This window comes from Schistocerca cancellata, chromosome 1 (genome assembly GCF_023864275.1).
Source record: "Schistocerca cancellata isolate TAMUIC-IGC-003103 chromosome 1, iqSchCanc2.1, whole genome shotgun sequence".
Classification (NCBI taxonomy): Eukaryota; Metazoa; Arthropoda; class Insecta; order Orthoptera; family Acrididae; genus Schistocerca; species Schistocerca cancellata.
The window spans coordinates 203,517,626-203,536,504 of record NC_064626.1 but is presented as its reverse complement, the minus strand read 5'-3'; the positions used below and the strand labels follow the sequence as shown (position 1 = coordinate 203,536,504).

Here is an 18,879-nt window from a genome sequence, read left to right as displayed (position 1 = left end):
CAGACAACAGAGACAAGGAACAAACTCAAAAAAGTCACTGCTAGTTGTAATAACATTGTTTAGCTTCACCTGCTTCACCATTCATCATGGTTCACTACTTTTATTGAAGGAATGATGGAGGGAAGATGTGAGGAAGTGGCCACTTGTCAGTGTTGATATTACCTTTTCAAATACAGGTTTGCAGTCAATGAATGTTATATCTCTCAATGTGCTGCTGCTGACTCCAAACTTATACAACTTTGAGACATAGCACGTTGGACTCTAACCATCTGTTATGTGTTTTGCTCTCAGAAATAATAAGAATTTTTTCACTTCTTCATTCTACAAGGTGTTTATAAAACAATGGTGCTGCTTTAAAAATTAATAATAAATCAATTTATTACTTTAGATGGGCAAATTTTATAGCAAAAACAGCTGCAACTGTCCAAGTTTTTGATGCAGTACCCACTGTTCACTTACAAAAATTCCAGGACATTTGTAATTTCATGCCAAGAACGTGTTGCTAATGATAGAGGCTATGATGTGTCAGCTAACAAAGTGGCTAATGTTGAAACTGCTACAAAGTGGGCTGCCACCAGTCGGGCATGGCACTTACGTCCTTTTCACCTAGGGGCTGCTGCTGTTGTGTTGTAGTCCTCGAGGGAGGTCAGTCAGTGTGCAATTGGCTGACTTCTTCACACAGCCGTCCACTGTCACCCTATATGGAGCATGACAATGGAGAGGGGGGGGGTGGAGGGGGGGGGGGGGAGGGAGAGGCAGGAGTGTGGACACACTGATGGACTGGAATCTGTGACTGCATGGGATGTCAGTCTACCAATCGTACCAGGCCATCCGGTCTTCACTCTGGTGGAAATGTCCCCTGAAAAATGCCCATAAGGGTATGCGTCCACCTCCTGAGCCACATACCAAGATTTAGAAGGCATCAGCTGCTGCGGCATGGGCAGGTCCAGCTCCATCAGTAGGATGAGAGGAGGCAAAGGCTCAGTCTCTATGTGGTCATGTGATGACAACATCTGGCAGTTTCTGTGACCACGACATTGAGATCCATGAATATGGGGAAGAGATGCAGAGGGATCACTGTGCACATGACAGTGATGAAATTGATTGTGCAGTCCATCTGGGCTCGAAATGAGGTAGATGCATGCGCCAAGTCGACGACGGATCACGCCTCACACCCATCATCTGATGCCACTAAAAACCCTGAAAAACACAATACCATGTGGCACAAAGTGATACTTGCTGCCTTTTTTTGGTGACGGATGCTGAGGAGGGTGGAGCAAGTGGAGCAGTGTCTGATGGCAGCAGCCATGGGCAATTCCACGGGCAATGGTCCATCTTGTGGATGCAAATGGTAGGATGTGAGAAACACTTCAATGCTTGATCCATGGTGTGAGCAGTGCAAAGTTTGGACATAAGCTGCTTGAAGGTCCTGACAAGAAGTTCGGTATCACCGTTGGGCTGTGGATGAAGCAGTGCACTAGTTACGTGCTGTATGCCATTGTGTTCACGGCGGGTTTCAGATTGATTTGACGTGAATTGAGGGCCATTGTCTGACACTATGACTTCATGCAAACCTTCGAGGCAAAAAGAAGAGGACATCACCTGAACTGTGCAATGTGACATTTTCGAGTTCATTGGCACAGCAAAAGGTCCCACAACGTCTATGAGCACACGTTGCCATGGTGATAGCAACTTAGGCCAAGCAGAGAATTTTTGTGACAGAGTGGACTGATTTTCTGCACCTGCATGACATCATCTATTCTATTTGAGTGTCCATAACCTGCCAGGTACAGTGACGATGCACTAACTGTTATGTACAAATGTTCCCCCCTGAGTCGTTGGTGAAGTAACTGCAACACTTCCTTTTGTAACGCTTTGGGGATCAACACACGTGACTGTCCACTGTCATTTTGAACAAGAATCACACCTCGCTGCATAGTGAAGCTATGCTGACATACAAAGTATTGGCACACTACAGAGTTCTTTATGTTATGCAATGAGCGATACAATTCTACTCTTGAATGACGTTTACAAATTTTCTATCTTCATACTCGCAGAATCCATGCGCAAAATAATTTCATACAATAGCTATGCCATGAGCGCATAAGTATTCTTGGTAGTACTGTCTCTGGTGGTTGTTAGAAAAAAGAGAAAGGGGGCTTCCGAGATTGTCTTCATGCCGATTAGCCTGAGCTTGGTTTGGAACAACTGTAATCTGATTATGGAGATTTATCACAGAAGATAACTGATACGAACTGTACGATTAAAAGGAAATATATATAGATGGCTCCTTCAAATAAAAGATGTGTATTTGAAATTTGAGAATTAATGATATTTATCGATATATTGCGTAGTTGTTAATCAGAAGGGACTTCCAAAGACTGGATATGAACCTGCATTTAATAATCCAAGAGCTCCATTACTTCTTCGGAAGATTAAACTTCATCAAAGCCAAATATCCGCTTGATCTGAGGTTTCCCGACTGATTATACAACGCTCCCAAAATTATGAGGCATTTTATTTGTACAGATTAGCAGACTGCCACAAAGCATGAGCCTGCAGAGAAGAAGAATCATCGCCTGATTTCATTCTAACAAGTAAAATTTCAGAATAATTTTGAGTGACTGAGCTATGACTATGTTTCCTATCACGAATGATTGACTGCTTGAATGAATTGAGAGCTACAGAATTACTTCTGCGGAAGGTTAAACTTCATCAAAGCCAAATATCCGCTTGATCTGAGGTTTCCCGACTGATTATACAACGCTCCCAAAATTATGAGGCATTTTATTTGTACAGATTAGCAGACTGCCACAAAGCACGAGCCTGCAGAGAAGAAGAATCATCGCCTGATTTCATTCTAACAAGTAAAATTTCAGAATCATTTTGAGTGACTGAGCTATGACTATGTTTCCTATCACGAATGATTGATTGCTCGAACGAATTGAGAGCTACAGAATCACGTAGATAGGAGGAAAAATTACAGTGGTGACAGTGTGACAGGACTCTCTTGGATTGTTATACAATATATGTATTTTTTGTTTCATGAAAACCAACGAGAACGAGAGGTAACTAATCTGAAGAGAGATTCGGTGCCCATAGTAAAAGATTGCTGGTACCAAGAAACGATTTCAACTATTGGACAACACCGAGACTACAGAACAAGGCCAGAGAAATCTAATTTTTTTAACCTGTAGTTAAAATAGTTTGAAAACAATTTAGAAAGAACTTTTTTCCAGATAGTAGTTAGATTGTATAACTGTATATTGTGTGATTTTTGTATCTGGACATTGAACTTTATGCCATCTGTGAAGTAATTTGAAAGTTAAGTGTGTCTACAACAGTAAATTTGAAACTGTATTTAGTGATTAGAACCTGATATTGACTGTTATTTAATGGTATTGACTAGAGCGGCATTTAAAATGTCATTGAATCAGCAACGAGACATGCAACAGCCTTCAGCTGTTTGCGCAGAAGCAGAGGCCACGGATAGCAATTCTGAAATTGTTGTGGCTAGCGGTAGCAATATAAATAATCCCGCTGGTTCAGAAAACATTCATACAACAGCTGATCAGACTGTTGTTGACACATTAGTTGTTATTATGCAACAGTTGTCTTGAACTCCAAAATCAATTAGCCGAAAATCAAACACAATTACACAATTACAAAATCAGTTAAGAGCAACCTTTACCGAATTAGATCAGAGATTAAATACCCAGACACAAGAAATAAAAGAACAGGCAGTAAGGACTGAATAGAATCTTATTGCTCAAATTGAGCAAGTCCGCCAACAATGCCAAGAAAACAATAGTAAATTAAAAGCGGAACTAACCGAATATGTATCCGTCAAAATTGACACGATACAAAAACAAGGAGAACTGTTTCCTCAAGTAATACGAGCTCAAGAGGACATACAGTGTTCCATAGCTATGATACCAGAAATTATAGAATCCCAAGATAATCTAAAGAAGCAATTTGACGAAGTGAAGGAAAGACAGAAGACAGTGGAACATAGAATGAATGTACTTGCAGGAAAGTTTTCAGAAATGACATTAGAGCGGCAAAATTTTCCTTTGGAAACTATAGAAGAAACTGTGAAAGTAGCTTTACAGTCAATTTCGGAGAGTTCCGAGGAGAATTTTTTCAACGAAGGGTTAAAGGAAGTTCGAGAACAACTTGGCGAAGAATTCTCGCTTTGGAAAGAAAATATCGAAAGATCACTAAATCTCTCGCAGGAGGATTTAGAAACAGCGAGAAGTAGGAAACAACATTCTCAATCTGCGCGTGAAATTCCGTCCATGTCAAGATCCGATGTAGACACAACTGGAACGTCACAAGTTAGATTCGATATAACGGAGAGCCACAGGGAAAAGTACGAACAGGATGATTTTTGGAATCGTAGTACCATTGAGGAAAAGATGATTAAACAGAGACAATTTCAAATCTTTAACCCTGACAAAAAGAATGTTCATCCTGTAGTCTTTATTCGAAGTTTCAGAGGTCCATTTCCATGATCTTGGACAGAATGGCAAAAGATTAGTTTTGTATCTGGATATATACTAGGATCAGGAGCACTGTGGGCAACCGAACAAACATTTCTTGTAAATGTTACAAAGAATTTGAGCAGGCTTTTCTAGCAAAATATTGGTCTGCTGGAGTACAAGAAAGACTTAGGCAGGAAGTATTATATCCTGAGCCTTTCTCATTTTCTAGAGGATCTCTAAAGAGATATTTTGAGAAATACATGAATAAATCTTTGTATTGGGATGTACCCGATTCCTTTGCCGGATATACTTAGAATACTCAAGTCCAGACTACCCACCAGTATAAGGAATCAGCTGTTATATATAAATGATAAGGATATAGACTCATTTATGACTACACTTGATCATATTGATATAATTGAGGAGGACAATAAAAGCGCAAGAGAAATGTCATATCAAAGAAGAGCAATAGAAGCAAATCCGAGCTGCAACTCGAATGGGAATGGCAGTAATGGTAGCAGTAACAATAATCATAACCAACTACACTCTCCGAGGAGACTTAGCAATGGACAAAATGCAAACAATAATTATTACCATAATGGAAACTTTAGTAATGGTGCAGCGAGGGGCTATTTTAGGAACAGTAGGAATTTCAATCAATATAATCCAATATATGGCAACACAAGACAGTTCTACCAACACCAGCAGAACAACAAAAATAATTACACGAATCAAGCAAGACAACATAGACAGAATTCACCACAACAACCGATAATCACTGAAGTAGCTGAAGAGACAAATACCATAGACAGAATTCACCACAACAACCGATAATCATTGAAGTAGCTGAAGAGACAAATACCAATCGGACCAACAATCAGTCAAACTAAACATGACCGCATCGTGCCCCGGAGGAGCGGTCAGGGGATCTGTTAGGGGCGAAACAGTAAAATTACAATTGTTAAGATATAATGATGGTAAGCTGTTGACTGAAGAGTTAACAAAGGATTTAATAACGTGTCATAATGACAGATCAAGTGTTCCGGTATCGGAAGTATTTGTTGAAATAGAGGAAGTTCCAATGAATGTGATATTAGACACCGCCGCTTCCGCCAATGTCATCTCAGGCGCTCTTTTTCGGAGAATTATTAGGAAGAAGAAGGTACCAATTTTGCCAGTACAGAACTGCAAAATCATCGGAGCTGTTGGAGCGCGCTCTCCCAATGTCAAAATACAAACACAATTAGAGATGAAAATGGGAAATGTAGCAATAAAATGCACGTTCCTTGTACTGGAGAAGTTATTAGTGGACTGTATTCTTGGTATTGAGAGTATGCAGGAGTACGATTGTCAGATTGATTTTTTGGAAGGAATAGCTAAATTTAGATTAAATGGAGAAGAGATAGCACTGGATTTAAATAGAAAGGAAGCGGTGCATGAGAAATATTGTCGCAGTGCCATAATTCAATTAATTGACACTACAGACGGTCGTTAGAAGGAGCTTTCAAAGAATTTGATACAACAGGACGTCTTTAACCAAACAACAACGATAAAAGCTAGTGAATCAAATCAGCTTAACAGAGAACAAAGGCAGCAGCTTCATTATTTATTAGAGGCATATGAAGAGATTTTTGATGACAAACCAGGAATTATTAAAGGGTATATTTCTCACCTACAAGTGAAGCCGCATCAGACTTACTGTTACACGCACTATCCGATCCCCTGGCATTTAAAACAATCCGTTCAAAGGGAGATAAATAGAATGTTAGAATGGAACTTGATTGAGCCATCAACTAGTCCATATTGTTCTCCGCTCTTAGTCATCCCAAAACCTGGAGGTAACGTAAGATTAGTTCTGGATGCGAGAGAGATTAATAAAATAATAGTACCTGTAAGAACTCATCTGGGAAATATAGATGAATTATTTCAAAATTTCCAGGATGTTTCGTACTTAACTAGTGTTGATTTGAGAAGTTCGTACTGGCAGGTCCAAATGGATGAAGAATCTAGGAAATATACCGCATTTATCTATGCTGGGAGAAGTTACCAATTTAGAGTTGTCCTGTTTGGACTTAATATTAGTGCCGGAATATTTATTTCAGCGTTGTATTATGTTCTTGGACCAGAATTACGTAGTCGTATAACTGTGTTTGTTGACGACTTATTAATAGCCACGAAAACATGGGAAGAGCATTTGCATATTTTGGAAAGGATTTTTGCTGTTTTCAAGAAAACCGGAATTACAGTAAACTTACAAAAGTCTCATTTTGCTTTACCACAAATTAAGTTCTTAGGACATATGATAGATGCGAAAGGTATCCTGCCTACCGAGAAGAAGATAAGTACAATTCGAAATTTTCCATCACCATGGAATAAAAGACAGCTGAAGGGATTTATAGGTATGGTATCGTTCTTCCGTCGTTTCATAAAGACTCAAGCCATGAATTCTGAGGCATTAAACCGGCTTCTACGGAAGGATGTGCCATGGCAATGGACTGAAGAATGTGAACTAGCTTTTCGAGACATTAAAGACCAACTCGTTAATGCATCCTTATTATATCACCCTGATATGAATTGTGAGTTCTTTCTGTCCACGGATTCATCGGATGTTGGATTAGGTGCTTGTCTCTTCCAAATAAGGAAAATAAAAGGGGGTACCAACATTCTGTCCAATAGCATTTGCTAGTCGCGTGTTATCGCCCTGTGAAAGAGCCTATACGACCACAGAACTTGAAACACTTGCGGTTATCTGGGCATTCAAGAAGTTTAACTATTGTTTATATGGTTCGAAAACGATTGTGTATTGTGACCATCAATCACTAACCTTTTTGCAAACATGTAAATTATTACATCCTAGACTGTCACATTGGACAATGACACTACAACAGTACCAATTTAAAATTATTCATGTGTCTGGCAAAGAAAATATCATTGCGGATGCACTGTCAAGATCCCCAGGAGGTTTAACGCCGGAAATAGAATCAGTAAATACTTCGGATTTTCCAGTATTACTGTTGCAGGACAATATCTACAAGACTTATTATGTACATCTTTGTAGAGATATGGGAAATTTACAATGAAAAGACCCTCGATGGAAGAAGATAATTCAGCTAAAGGAACAACAAAATACAAGGGCTAGTTTAGATCATTATAAATTAGTAAATGGAGTATTATTCTTCAGATGTGGTAAGGACAACAATCCACAGTGGTGTGTATGTATCCCAAAGGAATATGAGGAAAAATTAATTTGGTTTACCCACTTATCATGGGGACATTTTGGTGCAATTAAATGTGCCAATAAAATAGGAGCATACTGTTATTTTCCGAATATTCGGAGAAAAGTGCACCAAACAATACAAAACTGTTTACTCTGTCAAAAGGCAAAACCAGATAATAGAGGTAGTAAGCATGTTCTGGATTCAGTTATTCCACAAGAGCCAAGGGCGTTAATTTCGTGTGATATCTGCGGCCCTTTCCCACGATCAAGAGGAGGAGTCAAATTCATTGTTGGATTCTTTGACATGTTTACAAAATATGTAAAACTATATCCATTTAAGTGTGCTACTGCCAGAGCTGTTGTAGTGAGATTGGTGCGTGACTATCTTCCGCATATAGGTTTACCGAAATCCATAATTACAGATAACGCCAGAATTTTTACCGGATTTAAATGGAAGCAAACATTAACACAGCTTGGTATTCAACAAATTTTGACATCATGTTACCATCCATAAGGTAGTCCAATAGAACGAGTTTTCCGAGAATTAAGCCGATTTATGCGTACATACTGTCACAGTAAACAAACATCATGGGCTGATTATTTGTCAGAATTTGAACAAATATTTAATAATCTGATACATACCTCAACTAAGTTTACTCCAACTGAGCTTATGTTTAGTCAGATTGAAAAGAACTTCTGGATAAACCATCTGCCAAAGTATGAAAACCAGAATTTAAAATGGGAGGAAAAGATTCGACTCACACTTGTCAATTTAACTAAAAAGGCAATACAACGGAAACTGACATATGATAAACGGATTCACCGGATTCAGACGTTTCATCTTGGAGAAAAGGTTTTATTGAGGTGACACATCCATTCCTCAAAACTGATGAAGAACATAAAGAAATGGAATCTTATTTATACCGGACCATATGTTATTGTAAATATACCAAATCCTGGATCATACTTGTTGGCATATCCCGAATCGAAAAGAATAAAGGGATTATTCCTGCATAATGATGTTAAGAAATTTTTTGAAGGATCGTAGATCTGTGATACCAAATATGGAGAAGAATTTAGAGTGGAATTTGACTATGAGTCGAATGTGTATATAAATATCAAGAAGTTTATGTTGTCTAGAGGTTAAGAGACAGTGAGATTGCTCCTGTGGTAGGTTAAGAAACAGTGAGATTATTCCTGTGATAGGTTAAGAGACAGTGAGATTACTCCTGTGATAGTTTAGCAAAAATGGTTCAAATGGCTCTGAGCACTATGGGACTCAACATCTTAGGTCATAAGTCCCCTAGAACTTAGAACTACTTAAACCTAACTAACCTAAGGACATATCACACACCCATGCCCGAGGCAGGATTCGAACCTGCGACCGTAGCAGTCCCGCGGTTCCGGACTGCAGCGCCAGAACCGCTAGACCACCGCGGCCGGCACCTGATAGTTTAGCACAAAAATTTTAAGATAGGTAGAAGAATTTGTTAATTACTAGTGTTTGTAAGTGTGGACTATGAGCAGAAGCCACAGTGATATACAATGAAAGTGCATCTACATTTCCTCAAGACACGGCACTTATGTGAGAATTGCGTGTGAAACTTGAACAGTGTGGGATATGTAGGTAAATACGCTGTGTGTATGATGTGCGCTGTTCGCGCAAGATAACAAATGAACTGTGAAATGAAGCAACAGTCGATAATGTCACTGTTGCAAACAATTGAAGAAACTCTCTGGTTGTGCGAGAGAAAATTATTATAATTTTTAGATTTTTCATTATGCCTTCTTTACCAGGAAAATTAATTTAAGAATTTTTATTAACATTTTAAGAATAGCAGTTTGTGTGTTTCATATTATGGACATAAATGTTGAAACGTATTTCCATAAATGTTCATGAGAGGATGAAGAAGATTCTGCGAGTGGATGATTTGTTAAATGAACATACGTCATCATTAATGATATTTATTTGCAAGTGGATCTATAAATCAATTAATTATGAGAATAATGAAAATTTTTCAAATTATTCCTTTTGTGGAACAGTGTCATATGCCTATGTTTAAAATTTTTCATCAGGTGTAAACTTAAATTTTATCCATAATTTCGTAATTGAAAGCAAACCTCGGACAGATTCAATGCTCTACTTCCACCTGCACTATAACAAAACGAAGATAAGATTTAAAAATTTTTTGAGAGGAATACATTCGATATGAGCTACAACAAAATTTAAATGCCCACAGACTATTTGGCAATGTTTTGGACATTCAGCAGTTGTAATGCAAAACAACTTTGGTATTGAGGACTACAAAAAAATTTGCAATTGTCAGGACTGATGGATGTTTCAGTCTAGTACAGATGGAAGAATATAAGAATCCACTCCGATTTTGAGTTCAACGATGAAATATGGACTTCGTTGCCTTAATCCACTCTCTTCCAGGGATTTATTCAGTCAGAACCTTAACTCTTCTAATAGTTTCGTGCTTTGAGCCTCTCAGGGACAGCAGTATTAGATTCCGATGCACCATTGCAGGTTTACTGTATCTCTCGGACTTTCAAATCAACGATGAAACACAGAAACTGCATCGATAATGAATACAAAAGGCAAAAATGTCGACTTATTTATAAGAGGAGTAACTCTTCTATTAGTTCGTCAATGAGATCGCCGGCTACATCGTCGAAAGAAGAATTTTGAAAATTTTTTTTTAGTAATATTGTAAATTTTTTTTTGGCTATGAGGCACTTTTCCTTCGATCTAATCTATGGAGCTGCTATATATTTCAAAATTACTGGATTTAGGCTTTCCTATCTTCTTTAATACCTGAGCTGGGGTCTATTCTTCCGGGTTTTCCAGGGTTTCCCTGTGAAGACCAGTTCCCAAATGGATAGACCTTTTTCGTAATTACACCAATCTACATCTTCCCTGGTTATGTACTCGGGATACGGGTATACCCCGGTACATGTAAAAGCTACAGCTTAGGTATTCTCGTAACTTACTGTCTTAACATGATACCCATACTCTCTATAGTAAAATTTTACTAATTCAAAATATTCCTCTTTTGAATAAACAACCCAACAATTTTTTTCTCTTAGCTTGCAAAGTGTATTATCATTAACTTTGCTCACTGCGATGGGCAATTGTAATATCTCTTTATATTCGATAAATTATTCTGATACAATTCTACCCTTGAATGACATTTACAAATTTTCTATCTTCACACTCGCAGAATCCATGCGCAAAATAGTTTCATACAATAGCTATGCCATGAGCGCATAAGTATTCTTGGTAGTACTCTCTCTGGTGGTTGTTAGAAAAAAGAGAAAGGGGGCTTCCGAGATTGTCTTTGTGCCGATTAGCCTGAGCTTGGTTTGGAACAACTGTAATCTGATTATGGAGATTTATCACAGAAGATAACTGATACGAACTGTACGATTAAAAGGAAATATATATAGATGGCTCCTTCAAATAAAAGGTGTGTATTTGAAATTTGAGAATTAATGATATTTATCGATATATTGCGTAGTTGTTAATCGGAAGGGACTTCCGAAAGACTGGATATGAACCTCCATTTAATAATCCAAGAGCTCCATTACTTCTTTGGAAGGTTAAACTTCATCAAAGCCAAATATCCGCTTGATCTGAGGTTTCCCGACTGATTATACAACACTCCCAAAATTACGAGGCATTTTATTTGTACAGATTAGCAGACTGCCGCAAAGCACGAGCCTGCAGAGAAGAAGAATCATCGCCTGATTTCATTCTAACAAGTAAAATTTCAGAATCATTTTGAGTGACTGAGCTATGACTGTGTTTCCTATCATGAATGATTGATTGCTCGAACGAATTGGTACCGAGACAACAACACAGCCCATCTTTGCAATTTTTGGGCAATTCATACAGGAATGGACTTCATCAGATGAAAAAAGGATTGCAAAGGCTTGTGATCCGTTACTAAGTAGAATTTTCTGTTACACAAATGGTGGTGGAGTTTGGTGACACCATACACAATAACCAACACCTCTTTCTCTATTTGTGAATAGTTACACTGAGCTTTGGACAACACTTCTAATGCAAAAGCAGTTGGCCTGTCTTTATCACCAAATCTGTGTGAAAGCACTGCACTGATTCTATAAGAGGAAGTGTCAACTTGCAACTCAACTTGTTAGTCAGGATCGAAGTGAACCAAGCATCGATCACTGAGCAATGCATCTATAATTTTTGAAAAGCTTCTTGGTACTCATCTGTCTAAACAAAGGGGACATTCTTGTGATGCAAGTGATGCAATGGAGCTGCGAATTGTGTAGTATTTGGTGTGAACCTAAGACTGACTGCAATTCTATGGCGGAAGAAGACGTACACCTTGAATGTTTATGACATGACCAAGATACTGCAATTCGGATTTTAAAAAATCACCCTTGTCCAGTCTACACTTTAGTCCTGCATCAGATAACATTTGAAGCAAATCATGCAAATTTGCAATGTGTTCTTCAGGTTGTGATCTGATACAACAATACCCAAATAGTTTGAACAGTTTGGTACTTGAGCGTCAGCTGTTCCCAATACCATTGGAAAATGGAGGGTGCAGAAGCACTGCCAAACAAAAGGCAAACACAAATATTTAAACAAGCCCAAATGAGTGTTCACAACACACACGGTTTTTCATCTAGTGGTATTTGTAGATATTCATCATGCAAAACAGTTTTTGAAAAGTAGCAACCACTGCCTAATCTGTCCATGACATCCTCTGGGCATGCCAATGGATAAGTATCAATCACAGTTTGTGGATTGACAGTAGACTTAAAAGTCAACACAGAGGCAAATGCGATCTGACGATTTGGGAAGCGGGCACAATAGCTCCACTATCTTGGAATTCTTTAAGTTCAGCGTGTACATTATCTCATAATGCAATGGGAACAGTTGTGGCCCAGCAAAATTTCAGCTGGTACTATCTTTCATAGTAATATGTGCAACAAAATTGTTAGCTTTACCTAAACCTCCAGAAAAGAGTTCAAGGGATTCTTTCAGCAATCTAGCTACACTGTCTTTGGCATTCAGTCACTGACAACACATTGTCCTGGATTTGAAAGCCAAACAAATCAAATGAATCAAGGCCAAATATGTCTGACAATCATCATTGTAGCACAGTGGCAGTCAAAGTACATTTTCTGAGAATGGGTATGTCTTGTTAATTATAAGCCATCAGCTATGTGCTAGTTTTAGACAGGAATGGTGAGCCTATCAGTTCAAATGTGTTACGATTCAGCAATGTAACAGAGGCACTCATGTCCAACTGAAATTTCACAGGTTTTCCACTAAGATGCAAATGAACAAAAAGTTTGTTGGACTGGCGTATCACTGAAGAAACTGTTTGATTGCTAGTTTTGCGAATGCTCACAGCAGGCTTTGAATACACTGCATTGATTACATGGGCCTTGTGACTAGATTTTTGTGAGTGGACAGAAACCTTATGTTTGTTCCATTGCAAACATATGGAGTGTACATGAATTTTCCTGCCACAAGTGTAACACTGTGCTTGTGTGGACAGGAAATCTTGGCATTTGTACCATGAATAGCACCAAGGGCATCACTTAATTGTATTCAGTGATGTAGCCACCTGTTTAGAGAACTGTTTATGTGGCTTGGTGCACGCATACTGTTGCTGCCTACTGGGCCAGTCATGAGCAAGGATGACTCAACCTGACAGATTGGTGGCTGCTAAAATTTATCGGCCGCTTTGGCACCTGCACCATACTGATCTAGAATTGGCAATATGTGATTAAATTATGGATCTGACTGTTTCGAAATCTGTTTTTTAAGTTTGAAATCAGTTACATTGTACACGATTGCATCACATAACTTAACAGCTGAATATAAAGCACCACAAGCACATTTGAATTTGCATTTCCTCATCATACCCTGCAAATCTGTTAGCAACTGTTCTGACATTTTCTTGCAACAAAAGAATTGGTACCTAGCTGCCACCACATTCACTTGTTGGTCATAATACATAATTAGAGAAGCTACAATCTGATCACAGTAAAGTTCACTCGGAGGTACATCAGGGAACAATTTCTGAATAAGGCAAAAGACTGCACTCCCTACCATTGACAAAAAGTAATGTAGTTTCAGGTACCTGATACTTTGGGAGCAATGATGTGAGCTTCATACAGTTGAAACCACTCAAGCCATTCTGCTTCCAATTGGAGCCAATTCTCCTAAACTTTTTTGTCACACTTAACCATAAAATAAATAAAGTAAGACCATATGCATTGCTCCTGTCACCAGAATCATTTCCTTGGTTAATGCTATCACCAGGAAACAAGATATTTATTCAAATGTATTTGTTCAATTTTCCAGTCCCAGAAACAGTACTCTTATTTTTATTAATTATGTTCCTGCAACATATCATTTCAGTATATATTTATATTTATTTACATCACTGCTGATGCCCACACATTCATATTCCATCAAATTATATTTCATACTCTGTCAAATTGTAATTTTATAACAAACCACACAAACTGTTTCTTTGCATTTGTTTGTGTAGTGTGTTCTGCAACTGAGAACAAATTGAGCAAAGGTTGAATTGTTTCTAAAATAAATATTGTGGTAAGAATTAATTTTGTAATTTCATTACTTAACTTATTTTCTTTAGTTGATGTATTTCAATGTCTTTGTTGGCTCAACAATTAGAATGGTATATTTCTGTTTGTAGCAGGACATGTACTTGAAATAACTTGTTGCACCACTTTTATCTTTCACATAGAGCATCTTATTCTCATCATTCTTACACAGCACAATTTCAACATCTCAATATGTCTGAAACTAAGAATATGATACAACACACACAGTTCAGTAACTTTGTGGCAAGCACCTACAAGCACTTCCAGCTATCCAGAATACATATATCAAAGGAAGATACTTACATAACAAGCTCTTCACATCAGTCTATCATGTGCAAGCCTCTTCACCTCTGAATACTTGCAGTGATGTAGGTCTACAATGCAGCTCTAATTATTTTTTGTTGAACAATTAAGTGGATTACATTACTTTACTTATCTCTCAGAGACACATTTTTGGGTTAAATAGATTGAACATGGCATAAATGGTTCATCAGGTTCATATTTCTGAAATATGCTATTCAGTACATACTTTGTGTAACCACAAGGCAGACAGAAACTCATTCTTACTGTTATCTACCACTTACTGTAGGAGGAAACCTATCAGTAACTCAGTTCTTCACCAACTCCTGGCATTTCATAACTACCTGCTCCATTGAACAGTTATAACAAAGCCCCATGATTTCACTCACATGCACAAATAAAATCAGCCCTTTAAATGCAGCCTTACAATTTCACATTTTGTACCACAATTTCCAGGTGTGGTGTTCGTGCCCACCTCTTTAATGTTACAGTATGTTTCAGGTGTAAAGGACATAAAAAAGTTAGCATACTTTACCTAATTTCATGCCACAATGTCATACAATATCATTTTTTGAGTAACTCATGTAGCCAAGCTTAAGTGTTCCCAATTCCAAAAGTGTGTAATACAACTAGAATATCCTCCAGCACCCTGTTCAGGGGATTGCTTCCCATTATTTGTTCCTTAATAAAGATTTCTAATAAAAATATAAATCTCTTTTTAAACCAACTTGTTCAATTTAGCATGGAATAACTTCTGTTATTATGAAAGTTTCAGTCATTCTTCGTTACTTATGGTCATACAGTTGTATAACAAGCAAAAGTTACGTATTTTCTAAAGTGACATAGTCTACTTTTCATTCCATTCAATAATATTTCCTTATGCACAGGAGAAACAGATTAAGAAGCCAAGAATTACTTAACTTCTACAAACACACAGCTCAAATTACAGTAGAACATTCTTTGAGCTATTTCATTGTTACTTAAAGGTTTTGATAATAGTATGTTTCAAGGAACCAAAAATGATCTGCTAAATTAAACTTACATTCTTTTCTTGATATCATCTTTGCTACATTTCTTCATCTTTTCAATCAGTTCCTCATTTTTTTTAATTGCAACATCCCTCTGAGCAAGCTGTGCATTACCTTCATTCCTCTGAATCTCAAGTTTATCCAGTAATACTGACTTAACTGCTTTAGTTTTGGCATTTCGGATCCATGTAAGACGTAAATTCTGTTCATCTGCTAATTCTTGACAGGGAGATACAGCAAGTCTTTTTGCAATGCATTGACGCAGATGTCTCATATATTCGATGAATATGCTTCCAGCTTCAGAAATCTGAAAAAATAAGTATCAGTTTCCTCAGCTTAATTGTAATGTAATTTATCAATAAGGTAACTAAATTTTTGAATGAGATGAATGTGATGAATATTACTTAGAAGCAAAATTGTGTTTATTTTTGGAATTAAAATTTTCTTAGCTTTTTGAGCTATTTGTTCTTTCATCAAGGAACAAAGAGATACAAGCTGTGGAAGGCTAAAAAGGAAGGGTAGGTTACTCAGACCCCATGATGAGAGGGGCCCAACTGATGTGAGGATGACGCAAGAATAAAATAATGGAGGTAGTATCAGAGAGAGTAGGACATCAAAGATAGTGAAATAGAAAACACTGTGGCAGCTTCACCCAGAGATGATGATGGACAGAGAAGTACAAATGATATAAGTAGAAGAAAAATGAAATGCCTGCAATACTGGAACTAAGAATTAGGAGAAAAGTGATATTGGGAGAAAACCAAGGGAAGAGAGAGAGGAAGGGCAGGACAAAAAAGATGAATAAGAATAATAGAAAAACAAAAATAATAATGATAATAATAATAATGACATACAATGGAAACTACACATGGGAACATCAACAATATAGGAAAAGACAGATTGGCAGTTAACGTGAAGAAGACATATTAAGTTGCAGATGCACACAAGTGTCTTTTAATTGTGACTATCTGCAACTTAACATGTTGTCTTTACGGTACATTGCTAATAAAAACAGATAACGAAAAGGAGAAGGGAGTTGTATGAAATGGAGAATAGCTCCAGGAAGCAGGCCTTGCTATTTAATGTGACACAATCATCAATTCAGCATAGGATGTAAAGTCGCTTTAGTGAAGAAGGCAATCCAATCTTTTGATATACTTTGTGATACATTTTTGTGTAAGTATAACGTGATACAGTGGAATGTTGAGTCACAGACAGGCACAACAGAAAGACTGTTAAACAAGTGAGCTTTTGACCAAAAGGCCTTCATCTAAAGCAGACAACACAAGAACACATTCACACAAGCTCAACTGATAAACACATGCCATCAAACGGGGTGATTTCTGATGGTTTTGTCGTTATTTTGATTGTAACTTTCGTGTATATTGTTAGATTAAATTGATTGTTATGGAAGTGGTAGGGTATATGTGTAACGAATAAAATATCCCAGAACCAGAAAGTGTATGTGTAGGTATATTTATCTGAGGCAGTGAAATAAAGTGTCTGAAGTCACCCCATGGATTGGGGTGATTTCGGACACATGTCTGGTTCTGCTGGCTGTGACTGGATTGCAAGCAACTGTGCTTCACATGATGGGAAAAACAATTGGGTTGGTGAGGGTAAGTAGGAAACTGGGGCAGGGAAGGGGAACAGCAAAGTACTCTTTGTGGGAGCATACATGGATGTGGTGGGGACATGACAGGGCAGCTAGGTGATGTCAGGAGGTTCGACAGGGAGGAGTGTGGGGGGGAGATGGAGTGGAGTAAGGGAGAAATAAAAAGGTAGTGGGTTATTAGATGGAATGGAAGGCTGTGTAGTGCTGGAGTGGAAGCAGGGAAGTGATAGGTGAGTGAAGGACTGTGACTAACAAAGGTTGGACCCAGGGGGTTACGGGAACAGAGGATATGTTGCAGGGTGAGCTCCCACTTGCGTAATTCAGAAAAGTTGGTGTTCGTAGCAAGCATCCAGATGGCACAGGCTGTGAAGCTGTCATTGAAGTGAAGAACATTGTGTTGGGCAGTGTGGTCAGTATGGTGGTGGGAGGAAGTTTCTGAGGGAGTGGTAAATGTAGTAGGTCTGTGAGGTGGGGTTTATCAGCCATGAGGGGATGTGGGAGAGATTTGGAGGTTGTTGTAAGAGATGGTGAATAGTGGTACACCAATGACATCTAGAAGAATCATTCCTAAGTACTCAGAATCCTAAACTCCTTTGTTCAGATTCAGTGATGAACCTTCATGATCTGGACTGATAGAGAGGAGACCCTATCCACATTACTCCAGGACCTCACACCTTCTCCCTGTTCATTCACTTGGACCTCCTCAACCCAACAAGCCACATTCTTTGATGTTGACCTTCACCTCGATGACTGTATCAGGTTATATCAGTAAATCAGTTCATATCATACCTGCCAACCACCAGCAATACCTCCACTTCGACAGCTGTCACCTATCCCATGACAAGAAGTCCTTTCACGCGACTGCTATGGTAGGTTCGAATCCTGCCTTGGGCATGGATGTGTGTGGTGTCCTTAGGTTAGATAGGTTTAAGTAGTTCTAAGTTCCAGGGGACTGATGACCTCAGAAGTTAAGTCCCATAGTGCTCAGACCCATTTGAACCATTTTGAAGTCCCTTCCATACAGCCTAACCACCCATGGTAGTCACATTTGTAGTGATGAACAGTCCCTCTACAGATATACCAAGAGTCTCACTAAGGCTTCATGGACTGAAACTACCTTGCCAACCTTGCAAAGAAACAGATCTCCTGTGTCTTGTCTCTCTAGTCGCTTACCAAATCCCACATTCCCATTATCCGGCTACAAAGGAGCACTCCTCTTGTGACACAGTACCACCCAGCACCAATGGTGCCAATACCCATGTGCAAGTAAGGGCTGTGCCTGCCTTCCACCACCCTTCACCTCTAGCCACCAGAGAAAGGGAAAAACGTTGTACACTCATGTGTTTTTCTTTCAAGAAAATCATTTAAAAATTGGTATTACACAAGTCTTTAATAGTGTTTGAAGTGGAACTCTTTCAGGGCTACTTACAAGTCACTAGTCATCTTCCAAAATATTAAAATCTACCCACTAACCTTCCCACTCCTCCCACAGTGATACTCTGCCACCTGCCCAACCTGCACAATATCCTTGTACATCTCTACTCCACTCCTGCCCCTAGCACCTTGGCTCATGGCCCATATCTCTGTAATAGACCTAGATGAAAGACCTGTCCC

The 18,879-nt window shown here is 38.5% G+C and overlaps 1 protein-coding gene across 1 annotated transcript in view; it reads right to left on the bottom strand.

The window, feature by feature from the left end:
• LOC126163560 (uncharacterized) overlaps positions 1 to 18,879 on the bottom strand; it is a 94,919-nt gene that overhangs the window by 28,350 nt on the left and 47,690 nt on the right. The window contains exon 3 of the mRNA XM_049920181.1: positions 15,665 to 15,957. Coding sequence (XP_049776138.1) covers positions 15,665 to 15,957 — 293 coding nt within the window. The remainder of the gene's footprint in view (positions 1 to 15,664; positions 15,958 to 18,879) is intronic.